Raw genomic sequence first — 20,967 nt, 5'->3', positions numbered from 1 at the left:
CACGCCATCTGTTCTCTTGATTGCTGCCGCTGGCTAACTGGTTGGACCACACACACACACACACACACACACACACACACACACCTCCAAAGGACCGACGCAAGGGCTCAGCCTAAACCCTTAATGAGGAAGGGAATATTTTTCTAGTACTGATTCATACTTCTCAAGATGCTTCCCTCTCCTTGGCCAGCAAATCACAAGATCATGGAGAGATGTATTTTTCTTTCATTCCTCCTTCATGCCCCTTCCTAATTGTGCCCTTTCAGACTTGCAGGAACAAGGAAAAAGCCTAATGGAGAGTCATAGACCTCTTATTGTCCTCTTCCAGGAAGAGGGCAAGGTCAGAACTTCCACTGCCCTCCTCACCTTTTGTCAAAGGAGGCTGAACCTGGGATTAAGGTGCTGGTGAATAACAAGTGGATCAACACGGTCACTGAGTAAGATCCCTGGGTGCTTCAGCACAGAGAAAAACAAGAAGCTACCTTACTATGTGCTCTTCCATTTTCTCCAGACTGTAAAATAAGTCAAGGCTATTTAAAAAGCACAAATAAGGATGACACTTTTTGAAACAGACAGATACCCTTTCCACTCATATATATCTGTCTGCCCAAGAAAACCAGTATCTGGGCTACTTGAAGTTCTAGACTAACAGTTACTATTTTTCCTTTTATCCATATGACATAGAACTACATTTCTCAAATATGGTGTGTGAAATTCCTTGAGGACTTGTTAAAATTGCTGCCCCAGAGACCATTCTTTCCCTGAGGTCTGGAATGTGTTCCTCATCTGCTGGGGGGTTTCTAAAGCAGGTGGTCAGTCCCCTCCACAGGAAGCTCTAGGTGCTCTGGGCAGACAATGGGAGCTGGTAAAACTGTAAAAATTATGTTCATTCCTAAAGGGTAAATCTGCTTTCCAAAGGTGCCAAACTTTCAACAGAAAAAAATAAACAAAATCTATTCTAAGGATTAAATATATAATTAGAGGATTTTAACAGCCCCATGGAAGAAAACACAGTGATAGAGAACAATGGAATTTGTGGATTAATTAGCAATACAATGCTGAGCTTTGTGTAGTTTCAGACTGATAATACATCTGGCTCACAACACACTTCCTGGATTTCTGAAACCAAAGAAAATGCATTGGGTTTAAGGTCAAATCTGAGATTTTGCTTATATTCCTCAAAAAGGCATAACCATTCAGCAGGTTGTATGTGATGTGACTGTTCTAATATTTTTTCTTTGCATTCTATTTACAATACTCAGGAAGGATTTTAAAAATTAATGAGCTTTAAATATTGTATGGGTACAAATGTCAATCATTCATTTATTAGGTAAAATGTTACTGAACACAAAGATACAAAGATATCAAGACAAGCCCTTGCTGTCACATTGCATACAATGTAGTGGAGAAGTTAAAAAAATAAATAAATAAACCAAGGTTAGGTGTCAAAATGAAGACAAAGTACAAGGTATACAGTTGAAGTATTCAGGAGGAGGTCATCTTGAGGAAGTCACGGGGGACCCAGCCTGAACTGGACCCTGAAGGCTTAACAGTTGCCAAGGGGTGAACAAGAGGAAAGAGGAACAGAAAAACTAAAGGAACATGGAGGCATGAATATGCATAGCAAGTAGTACAGATTGGCTAGGAAATGGGACACCAGCAGACACCGGCTGGAGACTAATCTGGAGAGGGAAACAGGGACCAGTCTATGCTTCAAACTTGGACTTTATCCTGAAGGCACTAAGAACCCGTACTCTAAGGGCTCAGCAAAGACACTAAAATATAATTTGCTTAAAAAGAAAAGTCTGAGGAGGCATGGAGATTGGATTGGAGGAAATACAGAAGGAGAAGATTCATTTGGAAGAGATGATGGGCCTAAGAAGGCAGTGCAGGTGGACGGTCCATTTGCAGAGATGTCTCAGGGCAGGGTGGACAGTACCAGTGACCAGCTGGATGACAAAGGAAAGGCAGATGGGTGAATCGAGGATAGCATCCGCATTTGTGGTGTGCAGAACTGAGAAGGTGGGAGTACCAGTAACCACGTTAGGACATGTAAGTAGAAGAGCAGCTATAGCACATGAATTCTGTTTGCGACATATTGGGCTCCAGTTTCCTAAGGGTCACAGCCATTAAGATACTTGGTAGATTACATATAAGAGTCTGAACTCAGGGAGATTTGGAGAGGAGTATAATATCTGGGGCAAATAAAATATTCAAAAATATTAATAATCAGTAGAGACAAATGGTCAGGCATAGACATGGGCCAATCAGAATAGGTGCCTGATGGACCAGAAAGAATTGCAGCAATTAACAGCTATCACAGCCTCATGTGCACACATCAACTGAACACCACCTTGCTAGTGACAGTCATCGGATGGGAAGAGCAGAAGGGAAAGCAGAAGGGAAGGTGCCACAGGACAGAACACTTAGGATAGGGTGGTGCAAAGGAAATGAACCTGGAGAACAAAGATGAGAAGATGAGAACCAAAGATGAGAACCATCAGAAAGACAAGAAAACTAAGAAAAACTGGGGACCAGGAAGCTTCAGATGAGAAGGAAAGGCAGTATGAACTATTAAAGAAATGTCTTACCCATCTTTTCCTCAGCCAGAAATTTGCAGTGTAGATGTCTATAGGGATCAAGAGCAGTGCTCAGGAAGTACCAAGAGCAATGGAGTCTCAAAGCCAAGGGATGAGGGTGACCCAACACAAGTCAGAGCCTAGGGGGAACACAAGCTCTTCCCAGGGGTGACCTTCCACTAAAGATGGTGTCTCCAATCATGCTGAAGCTGAACCTGGGCTGGATGAGAGGGAGAGGTCGAAATGAAGCCAACTCTTAGTGAGGGTATCTCCCACTCTCATACCAAACGTCACTGGGCAGCTGACCCATCTGTCTAGTTTCTTCCTCTTCAGACAGAATACGGACATCCATCTACTGACCTGCCTGGGCTCAGTGCAAGGCTCTCTCTGGGTTCTTGGGTTTATTCACCTCAAGCCTGTAAAACCTCTTTCCTGTAATCTTTCTCCAATTCAGTCTTCTCTTCTGTGACAGAGCGTTAAAAGCAAGTTTCCCCCACCTGCCTCAAGCCTGTTTAAGATAGCACGAGAGCATTCTGCTGATCCTCTGAGAATTTGAAGAGAGGTGGACAGGAGACGCAGTGAATTGTCTGAAAGAAGGAAAAAAAAAAAGGTACGTAATACCGTGGAATTATTTGAAACTGAGCACAAACATTTAATCTTTGATAAGGAGAGTTAACATTTAGGGTTCTAGTGCAAATGTAAAGAATACTTGAAAAAAGATGTAGGTTTCTCGAAAGAAAGACGGGCTGAGAAGTTCTTAGAGCCAGTATGTGTTATTATTGGAGATGCCATAAAGCCAATGTTAAAATAGTTCCAATTTCAAAATTTTAGGGAAAAAATCCGGCTTTTCGAGTCCCTCACAAGCCAGACCCCACGCCCTCGCCTCCCCTACCAGGGCCTGGGTCGAAGCGAGCTGTGCACGTGTGGAAGCTACAGCACCTCCAGGGCCCTGCCTCCACCTGCCTCCTGACCTTCAGTGTCGTGAGGGGGGCGCAGCTCCATCCACCTCGGGCAACGACAGGCAGCCGCGTGCGGCATCCCGGCCCCGTCCGGAGCATGCTCAGTCCAGTCCTGACCCACTTTGCAGGTCCCAGCTCGGGGCCGGGGGTCGGAGGTGCTACTTTGCTCGGTTTGCCAAGGACGGGAAGAAGGAGGGGAGAGGATGGGAGCGGCTCAGAGACGCCTCGCTCCTGGTGAGCCGGCCCTGACCCGGCGGCGGAACGGGCCCAGGGGGCACCGGAGCCGCCGGGATCGGCAGGTGTTGAGAGTCCACCCTTCCGGGTTTTCTCAGCAACCAACGGAGAAGGGGGCGGTCCTGGAGTAAAAGGGTCGGTCTGGGGCGGGGCCACGGGGCGGCCCGAAAGGAGGGGGGAGGAGCCCGGTCCCGGCCCCAAATAGCGTCTCGCCAAGTCTAAAAAATAATAAATAAATAAATAAAAGGTCGGGGGGGGGGGGATGGGGGCGCTGCTTACATCGTAGGATCGCGCTGCCGAAGTTCTGCAGCTGTTTTTAAATAATAATTTTAGAATAATACATCTTATTATAAAAGCTCCATATTGTCCACGAGAGAACACTTAGAAACTGTAAATAATCAAACAAGAAGAAAATTAAAAATCCCTGGAACCCCACCGCTGCGAAGCCAGCGGAGAAGGTCCTGCCGCGCCCTCCTCCACCTGCTCCTGCGCGGCTCTGGCACGGACAGCGGAGCCCCGGGAAGGCCTCCAGGTGGCCTCGGCGCCGGGGGAGTCCGCCCCGGGGAGCGACCCTGGGGCACCTGTTCCCGGGGCTCCCTGCGCCTCGAGCGCCGCGGCACCCCGGGAAGGTGCGCTGGGCGCCCCGGAGGCCCCGGGAGGCCCCGCCCCCGCCCCCGCCCCGCGGCGTCAGAGCCGGTGCCCCGGGCTCCCGCGGCAGCCGCGTGCGCCAGCGGGGGGCGGGACCCAGAGCCCCGGAGCCCGCGCCCGCTGGAGGCGGACCCCGCACCCGCACCCGCAGCCCGCCCACCCCCGCCCCGCCCCGCCTCCCCAGGCTCGCCCGCCCCGCCCCGCCCCGCCCCGCCCCTCCCCGTGGCTGCCGCGAAAACCCGGCGGCGACACCCCGGCGGCGACTCCCCGCCCGCGCCGCGCCGCGCCGCCTCCGCGCCCCCGGCCCCCTCCGCGCCCCCTCCGCGCCCCGCGGGCCGCACTGGGCATGCTCGGCACCGGCCGCTCCGGCTGCCGCAGGTGCAAGCCCCGTACCGCCCGCCCGCGCCCCCGCCCTCGGAGCTCCCCGGCGCCGGCGGAGGCTGCTCGCCCGCGGTAGGAGCTGCCGGGTCGGGCGCGGGGCGGAGCGGCGGCATCCGCACAGGCGGGCCATGGCGCGGGGCGCTCGGCGGCCCCCGGAGCGGCGCGGCGGCGTCAGGTGAGCTGGAGCGCGGAGGCGGCGCGGAGGGGGCCGGGGGCGCGGGGGCCGGGGCGGGGGGCGGCGGCGGGCGGCGGGGGCAGGAACCCGCGCGCGGAGGGCGGCCGGGTGGCTGCTGCCGCTGGGGCCCAGGAACTTTCGGGCGGTACTGGAGGCTCCGCCAGGTCCCCGTACGGGGGTCCCGGGGGCCCTGCGGGGCGGGACCCGGGACCCGGGGGCCGGTGGGCTGCGGACAGGCTTGTGCCGTCATCTTCTGCGGCCGAGACCGCGGTGTAGACAGGATGCTGCCGAGTAGCCTCCCAAGCCGCCGGGGCGCCGGGGAACGCCGAGCGGCGGCGGGGGCCTTCGGGGGAAGCCAGGTGGCTCGGATCAGCGTGCCTCAGTTTCCCCGGGGCGGGGGTGGGGGGGTAGGGTCTACTGTCCCGTGGCCCAGAGGCCCTGAGTTCGGATGCTGCGTGCAGAGCCTAGAGTGCAGCGTCCTGGTGCTGCAGGCGTGCGGGAGGCTGTGGGTGCAGCAAGCCGCCGCCTCGCGACGGGAGCTCGCGGAGTTTGTCGCATTTGACTCCATAGCAAGTTGACATCGAATTGCTTCATGGCGTGGAATGGGGAAAACGTGCTTCATCGACTTAAAAAAAAAAAAAAAAGAGTAATTGCAAAGCCGATTTATTTTAAGCTCGCTATTAACTTGCCTTCGCCTCCAAAAAACTTGAGTTTGCAACTTGCAAGATTTATAAAGCAGGCTAGCAAAAAAAAAAAAAAAAAAGAATGTAGGTCCATTATCTGCTCACACTGTAGAAAATAATCTATTATGGTCGAATTCATTGTTTTTAGGGAAACTTGCTAGCAGAAAAGTTTGGTTACTGTAGCAATCTTTATTTTGTGTTAGCTTATATGAAGAATTTGGAAATCTAGCGTTGGAGAAGCTCAGTGTTTTTTGTAAAGGTTTCTCACTTTTGCTTCTAGATGAAACACATTTATTTCAGTTGCTATATGCTGAACATAGTAAAATTGTTCAGGATGAAATACAAGATGGAAGAGGATTTATATTCAAGAGAGAGAACATTAGAACGATGTAGTTCCTAGTGGTATTTTACTTTTACAGAAAAATGCAATTTGTAGATCCTACTGGGGTTTCTGCTCTTGGTTCTTCCTAAACATTTAGTACCATTACCACTCTTAGGATTGTTGGATTTAATAGGAGCGAGGTAAACAGTCCTTGTTCTAGTAGGAACCGGTTCTACCCCTAAGGCTATATCCTCAAGCCTGTTTCCCTAAGTACAACTTAGTAGGTTCAGTTGTTTTATTTATTAAGCTTATTACAAAACGTCTTGTTTGCATTCTTGACAGACCTTAATAGACTTTGGAGATGTGTTGACTTTTCAATGGTTTGTGAATAGCCTTTAATGTTTGTTCTGGCCTGAGATGGTTCCAGCTCTAATTCCAGATACTCAGTGATTTCCCCAGTGGGCTTTATGCTTGCCTGCACATAACCAAGATTTAAGAACAGGAACGCTTGAAATGTCCAGACAACAATAGCAACAGCATGATTAGTGTTTCTACAAATTGGGCCTGAAGTCTTCCATGTTAGCCAAAGGGTTTGGTTGGTGGTGTTCATTGTTCCTAAATGTACTTCTAAGTACATTCATAGAAAAATTTAGAAGTTTGAGAAAAATCCATGTAAATATTTGAGAAATTGCACTTCTCTTTTCTGTAAAAAATGTGTCAAGTTTAAAGTCTGCCTCCAGGTACTGCATACCTGTGCAACTTATCCTGTGTAGCAGGTCTTGGTTCTCAGGCTGCATTCCCAAGTGGCAGGCAGTAATGTCTCCCTTTAGCTTTGGCTTCTTCTTAACCTAAAGAAAGCTGCAAGGCCTAGGAATATGTGCATATAGGTTTAGTAAAGGCCAGTAGGCCCCCTTCTGGATCTAAAAAAAAAAAAAAAAAAAAAAAAAACTCATTTTTTTTTTCAAGGTTAGGAAAAGCGGTGAAAAAAAATTTTTTTAAGATTTTGTTTTATTTTATTTTATTTATTCATGAGAGACACACAGAGAGAGGCGGAGACATAGGCAGAGGCTCCTCCTGCGGGGAGCCCCATGTAGGACTTTATCCCAGTACCCCAGGATCATGATCTGCCCTAAAGGCAGATGCTCAACCACTGAGCCACCCAGGTGTCTCAAAGCAGTGAAATTTAACAAAGGCATGTTTAAACACTGCTTGCTGCCTCAGGAATTCCACAAGAAAATGGCATCTTCTAAACTAAAATGACCCAAACTGACAGGATTTAAGTTGAAGAGGGGTTTCATTATTGCTAATTAAGAAAAAATAGCAAAGTAGACTGTATTCAAATTAGGAAACAGGTGATCATTTCTTTTTTGCACTTGTTGCGTTCTTTCAACTCAACTGCTAGGCATGTAATTTTTCATTTTATTTCCTTGTTTTCCAATTTCTAAACTGTATGTTATTGGCAGTGACATTAGATATTCATAGCAAACCATTGGCCTTTAAAAATAGATCTTCCTGGATTCATGTGGCCATTATGTATTTAACGTGTCATTTGGCTTGCAATTTAAATAGTTGAGTAGTAGAGACTATTTAGATTTTGTTTAATTTCAAACCTTTTGTTCTTTTTTTTTTTTTTTTTTTTTTAATGACAACCTCCCAGGTACTAAAATACTAAATACATAGTGTGGCAAAGTCGCTTTTAACCTCCAACGTAGTATAGTCAGATTTGTTAGATGAGTGTCATTTTTTGGAATTCAGAAATCATTCCAATAGCATCACTTGCTAACCTCACCAAGCCTTGGGGGTGCAGTTTTCCAGGGGGATACTTAAAACTGACATTTTGTGATCAATGGCAACTCATATTAAAGTTAGAAATAGCCTTAAAAAAGAAAAGAAATATCCTTAGATGTAAATGGTTTAAGTTTGCTATAATGCCTCCCTGGAATGGTTGAAGGATTAAGGGGTTTGGTTAATAACGTGATAAGACCCAGTGAAGAGCTGTTGGAACTAGTTTCTAAACTGCACTCAAAACAGAAGCCCTATGAATTTATTGTCTTGCCTTGGCCTTCACATGAGGTCTTCACTCATTAAAATGTCATATTCGTTTTTCTTCCCCACAGTCTGTAATAGTTAGGCCTCAAGGGTTGCAGAAATGAATAAGACTTAGTGACTCAGAATCTACTTGTCCATACTTGAGGACAAATAAACTATAGTGCAAGGTAAGTACTCCAGGAGAGGCATTTGCATATGGGACTAAGGAGACAAGAGAAAGGAGCTCCTTGGGTTGGAGGAGGGGGGAGCATGAAAACAGTGACATGTCCATAGGATCTTAAGGAATGCTCAAGGAATTTGGGTAGAAGTCTTCCAAGCAGAGAAGTGAACTCTCCAGGCAGAAGGAACACCACTGTGGTAGTTAGAAGAATAGCCCTCACCCAAAGATGTCCACTCTGGGACATTGCCAGTGTGATTAAGTTGAAGATTTTGAGATGGAGAGATTATCTGGAATATTCAATGGGTCCAGTGTAATCACTGGAGTCCGTGTGGGTCAAAGAGGAAAGCAGAAGTCCATGGTAGAGTGAAGCCATGTGAAAAAGATTTGACTGGCCATTGCTGGCTTTGAAGATGGAGGGGGGCCACAAATCAAGAATGTGGATAGGCTCTAGAAGCTGACAAAGCAAGGAAGCAGATGCTGTTCTAGAGCTTCCAGAAGGAACACAGCACTGCCAACTCTCCAATTAGCCTAGTAAGATCCATTTTGAACTTTTAACCCACAGAACCGAAAGACAATACATTTGTATGTTTAAGTCACTAAGTTTCTGACTTAGTGTCATAGAAAGGAGTGATAGAAAGCTAATACAACTGTTATGCAAAGAAGGACTTGGTATGATGGAATAATGAGGAGAGGCAGGAGAAAGGGTATGAAACTGTCCTTTCATTGTGATGAACTTGATGCCATGCAAAGGAGTTTGGAGTTTATCCTGTTATAGATAAATGATGGGAAACCAGCTAAGCATTTTTAAACAGGAACATGGAATGAACAGACTGCTGCTAGATTTATCTTCCTAAAAAAAGCAGTGTATGGCTAAACCCCAAGTTTCATACAGCTGTTTGACAAAGGGTGTCCAGCCAGAGGTGGTTAGTGACAGAAATCTGGAACCCTCATGGTATATAATTCAATTCTGAATTGATCTGAAATGGCATTCACATATATCTGTGAAATGAATAGCTTAAGAAGCTCTTATTCACAATTTGTGATAGAAGAAGGGCATAAACAATAAAGCAGAAGGGCTAAGTCACATTTTGACTACTTTGTTTCTGCCCATTGTCATCTTAGCAGACAAGCTGCTCTGCTGGCTGTATCCCATGCAGTCATGAACAGAGAGCCATGAAAGCTCAAATCTAATGCAGTTAACTTGAGATGATGTAATATCACCTGGGCCAGCTCTGACCAGTTGCTCGTAGCTTGTGGGGTGTTGTGGGCTTGTGCAGACTCAGCTGGGAAATGGCCGAAATCAATTAGCAATGTTTGCCATAGGGCCCCGTATTTGCCAGGGTATGGATGACAGCTAGAATACTAGATGACCTAACTTCTGTGTTAAAATTTAAGAAATTCCGTCATTCTTTCCAAACATATTTATTCACTCTCTCTTAAGTATAGGGCTTAATTTCTGTCCTATAAAAACTTATAGTGTGGTCAAGTTGACATCTCTGTGTCTGGAAAACCTAACCTAAAGAAATCTATTTTAGTGTTATGAGAGTGGCTCTGCATTGAAACTATACTATATGTCAGAAAAACTTGGTAAGAGAAAAATACACTTTTCAGGCAACATGGTAAAGGAAGACCTGGGCTGGCAAAATCTGAAATTGGAAACTATAAGATTTGACTAAGAATCACTTTAATAAAAACTAAACTGTCTATATTGTATAGCTCCTGTTTGTATAACTTTATAAGATTTTCCCCAAAATGTCCTTATAAAATGATGGAATAATTATTGTTTACCACTGTAAAGGACTAGCTTGGTGCAAACCATTCCTCTTTCTTGAATCTCCTCTGCCTTGGTCTGCCGAGATACTGCCCCTAGTTCTCCCTATGCTTTTTTTTTTTTTTTTTTTTTTTTTTATGGTCTTTCCCTGAGGGTTTGTTACTCTTTTCTCTGAGTTCTAACCTGGTCTTCTCATCTTGTGGTCTAGTTTGTTCTTTCTGGGTGATTTCTTTTTCCTCATGACTGCGTCACTAGCCCACATGCCAATGTCTCTGAATCTGTATCTTCTGATAAGTGTCTCTCACCCATTCATTAATTAATTCACCAATCCATTTGACAAATATTGATGACCTGAGAGCTTAATGGTGGTGCACAAAAGTAATTGCAGGGGAAATATGAAGGTATGGGTAAAAATCAGAAAAAGAGTGTCTGGGGCTACCTAGGAGAGTCCTAGAGGGCTTTTGAACCAAGACTTGAAAGCCAAGGCAGCATGGTCAGCTGGAGGCACAGAAGTGTTGTGGAGAACATGGGGAAGTCAGGAAAGAAGAGGGACAAGAGAAGTTCCAGAGATGAGGTGAGAAAGGTGAGTAGGAGTCAGATCATGTCATGTATGTCCTACCAAGGACTTTAGTTTTATACTACTGGCAAAGACAGAATATGTTTTAAGTCAGATCTTTTAGAGTCAACTGATTTGGCAACAGTGTGGCTTGTGGATTGGAGGCAGGCAAGAAGTAGAGGCAGGTCAGTGAGGAAGGGGTCTAGTAGAGTGGTGCCAAGTCAGAGATGATGAGTACATAAAGCTGGACAGACCGGGGATGTGGTGGCCATGTGGGCAGGGAAAGAGAGAAGGCATCTGAAGCAACTCCCATGCAATCAGATTGTCTGTCAGATACTGTAGAATGTGGAAGGCTTACTCTCTCAAGGGTTCTGCTGAGCACAAGACTTTGCAGGACCTGAGATGCTGACTTCCACTGCACGTCCTTCATGAGAGGGACCTAGAGCAGCAGAGAAGTAGGAAAGCCCAAACTCAGAGCTGTGTGTGGAGGAGGAAATCAGAATTTCTTTGCTGGGCATGCATTCTGTAAGGGAGGCATCAAAGAAAGAAGGAAGGAATTGATTCCCTAATGGTTTTTCAGCTTCTGGGCAGAAGTATTTGGGGATGGAGTGAGGATGAAATGATATTGCTAACAGGGTAGACTTCCCTAATTCTGGATTATAAGGTAATTTAGAGGTTGGGCTGAAATTGGCTCTTTGTAATCTGTGAAAAGAGGAAGTTTGCTGAACAGGTATTTAAATATAATTCAAAATCTTTCCTTTCAATGAGGATTTGAGTTGGCTGATGGTGCCAGAAGTGTGAAAGGAAGGCTTTGCTCCTTAAGGAAATAAATGAGTTGGAGTAAAGTGCTCCAGAATTACTCATTGACAGGTCCCACCCAGTTTAGGATTGGAGGGCCCTGGCTGAGGCTAATTCACTTCATTTTCATTGGCTTATTAGAGCAGTACCTCTCCTAGACAAGATAGGATGCATCTGTCCCGGGGTCTGTACTTTTCTGTACCCTCTTGGAACTAGCAAGAGCTCTATACTATTTGTGAAAGTGGGAACTATTCCAAATTGACTAGTGAATTCCTTTCTTCCCCATGGCCAAGCTCCCCTGTAAAGAAGTAAGTAGATGTGTAGGGATCGGGTTTTCTTAAAGATGCAAAACCCACTTTCCCTGGTCCTTAGCATGGGGAGGTATTTGAGTAAAGACTGCATTAGTATTTGGCCCTAAGCTTCACCCAGGACTTTCTTCTAGGTCATTAGACTCCAGGATGGCCAGGGGATGGTTTAAACATCTAGTAACTATTTAAGCTTTCTTGCTTCTCAGCTGCTGGTGTTAACTTCGCTTTGTAAATTTCTGCTTGGATTCCGGAAGCCAGGCCCTGGGCTGCACTGCCCTTACTAATCATGCCTGTGCTTCTACTCTTGCCCTCTCCCCACCCACCTTTGTGCTATTCCTGCTGTGGGTCCCAAGTTGGAGGGAAGGTTTTTTTCCTTCAGAGCTAGGACAACCCTAGATTACTTGGTCTCTTGAATGAGCCTTGCTCTTGTTAGACTTCCCAAAGTTAACTTGGTTTTCTCCATCTTAAAACATTTTTGAGGAACTTGAAATTAGTTTCTAGAAAACATTTGAATATTATCAATGTCTCGCTTCACTGAGGGCAGAGCATTTCTCCCCGTCTGTTTCCTTCTCACCTTCCTACAGCATTTCATCCCTACCTCCATGTCATGGCTGTCTCCCCTTCTTTCACTGGTGTGTTAGTTTTTATTTCCTAAGTAATGGATCGTTCATCCCAGAATCCTCTCTATCATTTCTCCTGAGCAGCCCTTATTAAATAGAATTTCTGAAGGAGTACCCTAATATCCCAGAGTTCTTGAGATGATGCCTATCTCATCCATTGTATGAGACTTGCAAAAACATACTATAACATAGATTTTTATTTTTAATTGGCGTGCTGGTTTATTTCCATCCCTACTTGTCTAAACTAAGCCATTACTCCTGCTGAGAAAACTATCCTGTCTCCTGTATTCATCCTTCAGGATTTGACCAACCCCAGGGAACATTCTATGACCTTTCCAGCTGGCCTTCCTCTGAATTTCCATGGTATTTTCCTTGTTTAGTGCTTAATTAAATATTGCTTTGTATGCAGTTATCACCAAGATTCTAAGCACCATTAGGGTAAAGAACTGGTCTTAAATTTTTTTTTAAGCCCATAGCAATTGGTAGTAAACTGGTAATAGTGGCCTCATAAATACTTTTGAGTTCAGCTTAACTGATATAACTGGCTCCTAATTTTTTATCACTTAGCTGCATCTAACTGCACAGGCGAGAAATCACTGAGAACATCTGGCAAGTGTACTCAGAGCCCTTTCCCATCAAAGCTGAGAGAATAGCAAAGCTTCCTTCCAAATTCTGTGTAGTAATCACTGAATCCATATTTTCAACTTTTTTCTGTTTTTGTTTTTTAGTTAAAGTAATATTCTGTATTGTCGCATTGAAAAACACTTAATTTGGGGGCAAGATTGATCTTAGGATATGCACTAAAGTCAAGTTAGAAGATTATCTGGATTTAATCAAATTTTGAAAGATATCGATTTTATGTCCAAAATTTTAAAATATTTTCTAAATGATAGCAATGTTTTGAAATAACTTTAAATGACAATTATGACAGAGCAGACATTTAGACAATTTGGCCAAGCCGTGGTTTTCACTTGGTGATAACTGCATAGGGAGTGAGAGAAGACGAGGTTCTGTGAGGAGCTTCTGCTCTCAGGTTGGCACCTTGGCCTCTGCTGCTTCCACTGTCAGTGTGGACAGAAAGAACCATACAGGCCTGCCTGTAGCCAAGGGTAGTATGAGACTCAAATGGGATACCATCTGTGGGAGTGTTTTATAAACCATAAGTGCTAGGTGAGCATAAGGGACGTTGTTACTGAGTTCTTAATAACAAATTGAATAGAGTTTGAATTACAGGATCTCTTCTGATCCGTTTTTCACTGAGATCCAGTTCTTAGTGTCTATGAAAAACGGCATATGTGATTCAGAGAAATATTCATTATGCAATTCTGCTTTGTGATAATAAGCTGGTAAAGGAGGAAGGAGGAAAGGCTTTTGTAACTACCCTTTTCAGTTATTGAGCATATTTTTTCAAATAGATGAAATTTTACTCCGCTGAAAGAAGAAACCCTCAGTAATCCAGTTCCTACACTGGGAATTTGAATGGTCTTAGTCAAACAAGCAGAGAGATAAGGAGTAAGGGACGGTTTCAACTTTTGATGTATAAATTAAGTAGGCAGTTGCTTTTCATCTCAGCAATAAAAAGAATGTATGTTTCAGGCATAGAGAATAGTCCCCAGATTCATTACTCATGTCAGACAGCAGACCCCAGTCCTCTGATAGACCCACTTCCCTAAGCCTCTGCTCCCAGGCTGTATTAGGAGCAGCTACACCTCTCAGAGCTCTCTATGAGGAAGAATGTGTTTCTGAAGACTGACTTTTCAAGAAATCTTGGTTTATATTTCAAAGTTAGTTTCGTGGTAAAGAATAGACCTAGTTACCCAGAATTTCTAAGAAATGGGTAGAATTTGCAGGATATGTAGGGCAAATGTAGATGCCGAATAAGTTAGTAATATATCTAAATGAGAGGGCATATAACTAGTATAAATTCACTCAGCAGATATCTAAGCCCTCACAATGAGCAAAGCATATTTCTAGACACAGGGATACTACAGGAACAGTGTCAACCACAGAAGTCCATCTATCCAGTAGCTCACATCTTAATAAGAGCAGGGTAGTTAATGGGATGAAGAAAAAGGCAGGGTAGAGGTGACAAGAAGTGATAGAGGTTGGAGAGCACTATTTTTGTAAAATGACCGGATAACCAGAGACGGCCTCACTAATGAGGTGACATTTGAGAAAGGAAATGTAGGGAGTGAGTCTTGCAGGCATCCCAGGGACTTATTTCAGACAGAAGGAATAGTAAGTACAAGAGCTCCAGTATACTTGGCACATTCCAGGATTAGCAGGGCCCAATGTGGCTGGCAGGGAGCGAGAGAGGGTTAGAGGTCAGAAATGAAGATTGCAAGACTGCTAGGGGCCAAACACTGTTGTGTCCACAGGAAGGCCTTCTCTGGCTTTTTTACCCTTGAACCAAGGACCTCTGGAAATGTACATTGCGATAATTTTAAAGTGTTTGTGTTTTATTTTCATTTTTTTGAAGCTTTCCCATGCATAGATTGTTACTAGTCATTAAAAAGGGGGGAACGCATGGTTCCTAGGATAGTCAATAAATATTTGAGCACCCACCACGTTTTGTCACAGTGGAATTTCATGATAAAAATTATACCCCCAAATGGTAAGAGCAGACACAAGAACTCTCTGTAGTGAATTACCAAGTGAAATGAAGATTTCAAGGCCGCAGATAGGAACTGTAGTATGCCTCGATCAGCCTCTCAGTGGTACAGCGCCACAAGAGTATGAGCTGATTCACCTCAGGAATGTGGTGAGGGTGTCTGGAAGGTGTGGATGGAGGGTCTAAAGGCCTTGGGAGCTTGAGTAAGTTTTCTTTTTCATTATATCGCTTAGGATGTGAGAAACACTCAAGAAGTTGCCTTCCCTATGGAGAAAAAGGTACCATGTGCCATATGATGCCCAAAGCTTGTTCCTGGGCTATCACCAAGTCACGAATGGCTGAGGGGCAGTCACAGTTCTCTGTCCTGACTGGATTTCCTGCAATGGGATCTTCATTGTACACGAAAAAACTCCCTGCTCTTTCCCTCTTCTTCTCCACTCACCATTCCATCCCTTGGCCAGCCCCAGTCACACTCCCACTGATCCTGGTCATAGAATGTAGGTCAGAAGAGACCTACCAGCTGGGTGTGCAGCTAAGAAGGATCAACTGACTCTCAGAAGTCATCTACTGGTAAATGGCAAAACTGAGGAAAGGATTTGTGGGTTTTAATCCTAAAATGATAAACTAGTGCCCTCTTCACAGATCACCCCAAAACTCCTGTTCTCGACTTTAACCCTAGTGCATGCCGCATTTCTTATCCTAGGAACCTGATTTCAACCCTTTGCTGTATTGTTATCTGATTCCTCTGGCTGCAGAGAGTCCAGTAGCAAATTCCTCTTCGCATTGGCCATCACTTGAAATACTGGATGTATTCCTATTAGACATTACTCTGTGTCTTGGTTGGGTACTATTAATGCTGTCCTTCATACTCAAAATAAGTGAAATAGCTTTATCACAGGCTGTCCAAGCACAAAATATTCAACCACCCTTACATCACGTCAATGGAAAACTGCCCACAAATGCATTGCATCTGGCCAGTTGGGAAGCTGTGTACAATCAAATGGGGAAACTGAGAAAGGCACTTTCACTACAAAGGCCTTAAGAGTTTGCAAAGTATACCGGAATCCACAAGAAAATGTATCTGTTGGCAGTTGCCTTGGGCCATATATCATATTTAGGAAAGCGTGTTAAGAATATTGCTTCTGATTTATAGAGCAGTATACTCTGCAGGCTGCACAGTGGACATGTATCTGCCTCCACTCTCCAGGCAGAGTGTTGGCCAGCCCGGGTTTGCAGGCAGGCAGCTAGGGGTCAGCACCTCAATAAAACATCTCCCTGATCCCATGGGGTCCTCTGGCCATTTTTCCAGGCCAGAGAAGAGTTCTTACTCATTGATGTGTCTAGGCTTCCAGATGCCTGTCAGCCCCTGCCTGACTTCACTCTGGGTATAGGGGCTTATATACTGAACACATCAAGAACTGAGGAAATGGAGCTTGAGATGAAATGAAGATGAGAAATGAAAGTTGGCAGAAGTAGTGCTATAGATTAGCAGGTAATACAAATTAATTGCGTTAGAAAGAGAATGTGAATCTCCCTATGCACATACTCCAAGTGAGTAGGGAAAATATTTTAAAAGGACACATTTTTAAAAGGGAGGAGATACTGGAAAAAACATCTTGTGATAGGGACAGGAAGAGAAAGGCATAAACAGAGGTGCTTCTGAACCAGCTTTAGGTTTTACAGGTGTAGAGAATCCAATAAATGATGTCAGAGATTCAAGAAAAATGCCAAGACAGCACCTTAACCCTTTCAATCTGCATTGTAATGTGTTTTGGGTATTGAATTGGTAACATAAAGGCACCATCCACCAGTGCATCTATCCCATTTGTATTCATTTTCCAGGTTTGGTTTGTTTCCTGGACTATCAGATTCTGGAGGAAATATCTCTCTCATCAGTTAAGGATTTGCATTAATTGGGCCTAAAACTATTTTAGCCTATTCATTTAGAATGAGAATTTGAAGAAGCTGAATACACACCAAAGAATCAGTAAACTCTTCCAAAAGGTGTATCTATGATAAGAAGATCCCTCAGTGTATGTTTCAGCTACTGGGACAACTCACAAGTTCCCTTATGGAACCTAGAGGTTGTAATGTAATTCAAGCCCAATCTGGGTGTAAGCTTTTCATCCTGGTTCTAAGCCACTAAATTGTGTGGTACTGGGTAATTGCTCATCTTCTCTAATATTCTAGTTATGTGAACAAATATGTATAATAAGCCTGTTTTTATCTTGCCTAATGATAATTGTAGAGGAGAACCTTTACTATAATTCTTTTTCTCTTCCTCCTTTTTTACACATTATATTTGAGAGCTTTATTTATTTTTTTAAAGATTTTATTTATTTATTCATAAGAGACATGAAGAGAAGCAGAGACATAGGCAGAGACATAGATGAAGGAAGCTCCCTGCAGGGAGCCCAATGTGGGATTCAATCCCAGTACCCGAGCCAAGGCAGACACTCACCCACTGGGCCACACTAGTGCCCCTGAGAGCTTTATTTTATATCAGTGTTACTTTTAATCAGAAAAACATTCCATGTGGGAAAACTGTGATGAAGATCCAAGCATAGTTTCTTAATATTGTGCACCACCAAAACTACAGTATTACAAAGATGGCATCTCTGGGCCTGAGTTCATTTTCAAGCTTTAAAAACAGTGATTTGAAACAGATCCATTTGTTGAAAAAATAACAAAGCATAATATTTTGTAGAGGCCTTAACATTACTGCAGTTGAAGTAAGATTGAGACCTTTTGTTCTGACTCCTTCTAAATTGTTTGGTGAGCTTAAAGAGCTCATCTGGTGGCCATTCACAGCAGTCTAACAAGTCAGGGTATATATTTTGTTCTGCCCATTAAGTAGCTATAATTTATCCCAATACCATGCAGTTAATAGACAAAGGGTGTGCCAAGAATGCCATGAGGGCTCTTAGTCTCTTTTTCCTTCTAGGGGCTGACTACTTTCATAAGACAGCCCTACTTCTTCCCATGATATGCTCCCATATAGCTCTCAGTTTGTGACAGTTCATAAATTTAAGTGTCTCTGCTGCTGCTCGTCCTCACAAACCTTCCATCAGCCAGGACTTTCAGAGCAAGGAAAGAATGAAGCCAGAGAGGTGAGTGGAACAGGCAGGAGCCACCATGGGCTCTGCTCAGCCCCATGGGCAGCAGACAGGCCTTCATCCAAGTGTAGCAGCAGCTGGGCAGTGCAGCCCCAGGGAGTTGTTGGTTGAAATTCCTGGCTCATGTGTTCATATGTATTCCACACACAGTGCCAGCATTTGTCCTTAGGCCCTGCTGCTGCAGAAGTCTGGACTTATTTCTACCAGTTATAGAGTCAGCACTCATTAAATCCTGTACGTTCTAATTCCTGTACCTCTGTTGGACCTGCCCACGTCTTTGCTTCCCTGTTGCTTTTAGTTCATACCCCTGTTCTTTCCTTCTTGGATATTGTAGGAAGCTTCTAGGTGCCTCTACATCATCAGCCTCACACTCTGAGAAAGGTCATCGTTCTACACACAGAACTGGCCTTGTCACTTCCACCTTCCAAAACCTGTGAGTGCACGCCATCCTTGGTATGATGTACCATTCCCTTCACTGTTGGGACCAGCCTACCTTTCCTGCCTTCCTCCTCCTCCTTCCTTCTACATACTTCAAAGTGGTGCCTAATCATACACAGCTAATTGTGCCTGGTTCCCTCCAATCAGCATTTCCTTAAATATGCTCTTCCTCCTTTTGGGTCAGTTCCAGTCCCTTGCTCTATTTGGTAAAATCCTTTATAACTAAAGGGCCACTTCTTATAGAAGGTTCTTCTCAACCCTTCAAGACCACTTGGGTGTCCTCTCCTGTACCCCTAGTGGATCTTTGACCTTTTTCTGATGGGTCAGTTGTCACATTGTCTTCAGTTGTTGCTTTGCTTTTCTCACTCCTTCTACTAGGTTTGTGGGTGACAGGGGTAAGGACTGTGTACTACTCCTCACCCCTGGCAGTGTGGCCAGAAACATTTCTCTGTTTACTGTGTATTGATTCGGGTTGAACTGACCTATCTGGGTGCTTCTAAAAGTGACCTAAAAACAGTATTCTGTCCTTCTTTCATGTGATGATCACATTTGCCATCCGAGTGAGGAATTATCTTTGTGTTACTAGAAGCATCAAGAATCTCTACATGGATAGATTCTGGAGTATTTATAAGGAAGAAACAAAGACAGTATGGATCTTCCTGCAATATGATTGGACATTGAGATTATACTTATTACACTTAGCACTTAAATTACTTGATTCTGGAATATTCTCGTTCTACACGTTCTTGGGGGATATTCAGACACCACCTTACCTGCCTAAAAACCCAATGTATGTTGATCTTAAAAGAAGTCATGGGAGTCCAAAATGGGGCCATAACTTAAAATGGCCTCAGTTGCCTCCCAGTTTTAAAAAGTTAGTGTTTATGATGTAATGAGTATTTTAGTGTCTCTTGTCATTTCCCATGAAGTTGGGATTTTTTTTCTCCTTGCTGCATGAGGAGAAAGCTATCCAAGAATATGTTCTAAACTAAAAGGCAGCACTTGTGTCTGTGGCATCATTTATGCACAAATGAAAATAGTGGTGACTCTCAGTAGATGTTGTGACAAAATCTAGTTATATAACTATAAAATTACTCATCATAGTTGATGGGGAAATGCCAGCTTGAGCTGTGCCAAGAAAAAACAACAATGTATATTCATTTAGTTCAAAACACCCTTAAACAAGGGGCCCTTTCCTCCCTACTCCCGAAATACACGGTCAATAGTCATGTTTTATTATGGGTGAAGAAACAAAAATAAAGTAAGATCCAACAAAGCTTCTTACTACATGTTTTTAAGATAAAGTACAATCATTGGGAAATAGGGAAGAGGCTGGGTAAAGAAAGGACGTTTGGTGTCTGCTAAATATTTTCTCTTTTATTTATAGAAAATACTCTCTGAAAGTTTTCCCAAGGGCCATGAACAAACACATGAAGCTTAACAATTTGTCCATTGTAGCTTTTGTTAAACCCTGGTTTTGGAATCTATGGCCTTTGTTCTTGTATTTTGAAGGACTGCCTTTTAAACTGCTGGATTATGGTACTCCTGGTTTAGTCTTTGGTAGCTAAAATGTCTTTCACAATGTTACAATGTTATTAACTGAACTTTTCACAGTGCTGTCAAATCCAACAAGCTTCCCAAAGTAGAATATTTCCCCAGTACCCAAAATGACATGATGTCTCTCTGTTTTTCTGGCAATACACTGTGAATTTACTATAGTTGCCACTGGATCCCACGTAAGTGAGGCTTCGTACAGCCAGTGTGTAAGCATGACTTTGGGTACTCACTATTAAGGAAACTCTACAGAGCTATATGCCAGAATTTCTGCCATCAAGGAGCTCTCCTTGTAATTGAGAAGTTTCCTCAACACAAAGCTAAGAAAAAAAAAAAAGCAAAATCATATGTCAGAGAGGAGTGTCACAAGTTTGGTACAAGCTACAGGTGCACTGGGAGATTACAAGGATCGGGCTGGCTGTGAGCTGTGAGCTTTGGGGCTGTAGGAAGGGGAAGGTAGAATTGGGATTGGATGTGGGATAGGCAGTCAATAAACATCTCCTCCAAGTGTCAGCAGACCAGCCAGTGCTTCTTCTACATACCCACCCTGAAGCTCATTGCACCTAGAGAACACATACTGAAATTAGCTGTATCTCTCTCCCTAGTACATTATAAGTGGACATAGCCTGTGGCTTATTGAGCTCTTCTCACACACCCCAACCTGTCCCAGACCCCTAGCAGTGTGGCCAGCACATAATCAGTACTTAAAAAAAAAAAAAAAATGAACTGAAAGATCATGGTATGAGATTTGGTGCATTCCTGCTAAAAACTTGTAATTCATTAGTGTTGATTAATTAAATGCTTTATTTTCAAAAAGAAATGTTCAGGGATCCCTGAGTGGGTCAGCGGTTGAGCGACTGCCTTCGGGCCAGGGCGTGATCCTGGAGTTCCTGGATTGAGTCCCACATCAGGCTCCCTGCATGGAGCCTGCTTCTTCCTCTGCCTAAGTCTCTGCCTCTCTCCTTCTGTGTCTCTCATGAATAAATAAATAAATAAATAATATTT

The 20,967-nt window shown here is 44.1% G+C and overlaps 2 protein-coding genes across 2 annotated transcripts in view; one reads left to right on the top strand and one right to left on the bottom strand.

The window, feature by feature from the left end:
* Window positions 1-1,314: 1,314 nt before the first annotated feature.
* On the bottom strand, window positions 1,315-4,914 carry LOC129515573 (translation initiation factor IF-2-like). The gene is made up of 3 exons (XM_055334494.1): window positions 4,782-4,914; window positions 3,551-3,990; window positions 1,315-3,166 (listed from the first exon to the last, which is right to left on the bottom strand). The coding sequence occupies exons 1-3, from the start codon at window positions 4,912-4,914 to the stop codon at window positions 3,092-3,094; spliced, it is 648 nt and encodes a 215-aa protein (XP_055190469.1). The 3' UTR covers window positions 1,315-3,091.
* The window catches only part of MFAP3L (microfibril associated protein 3 like), a 38,511-nt gene continuing 22,262 nt past the window's right edge, over window positions 4,719-20,967 (top strand). Inside the window, exon 1 of the mRNA XM_055334517.1 lies at window positions 4,719-4,976. The gene's annotated coding sequence lies outside the window, so the exon portion shown is untranslated. The remainder of the gene's footprint in view (window positions 4,977-20,967) is intronic.

The sequence above is a fragment of the Nyctereutes procyonoides genome, unplaced genomic scaffold (genome assembly GCF_905146905.1).
Source record: "Nyctereutes procyonoides isolate TBG_1078 unplaced genomic scaffold, NYPRO_anot_genome, whole genome shotgun sequence".
In the NCBI taxonomy this organism is placed as follows: Eukaryota; Metazoa; Chordata; class Mammalia; order Carnivora; family Canidae; genus Nyctereutes; species Nyctereutes procyonoides.
This window is presented reverse-complemented; position numbering and strand designations above follow the sequence as displayed.

What these genes read in the sequence shown, in the direction of transcription:
- LOC129515573 (XM_055334494.1), bottom strand. Translation starts at nt 4,914, where the DNA reads ATGCCGCCGCTCCGCCCCGCGCCCGACCCGGCAGCTCCTACCGCGGGC. An exon ending in CACCTGCGGCAGCCGGAGCG is followed by an intron (nt 3,991 to 4,781) that starts GCCGGTGCCGAG and finishes ATTATTTTTTAG; the next exon opens with ACTTGGCGAGACGCTATTTG. An exon ending in CCCCCCTCACGACACTGAAG is followed by an intron (nt 3,167 to 3,550) that starts GTCAGGAGGCAG and finishes TCCTTCTTTCAG; the next exon opens with ACAATTCACTGCGTCTCCTG.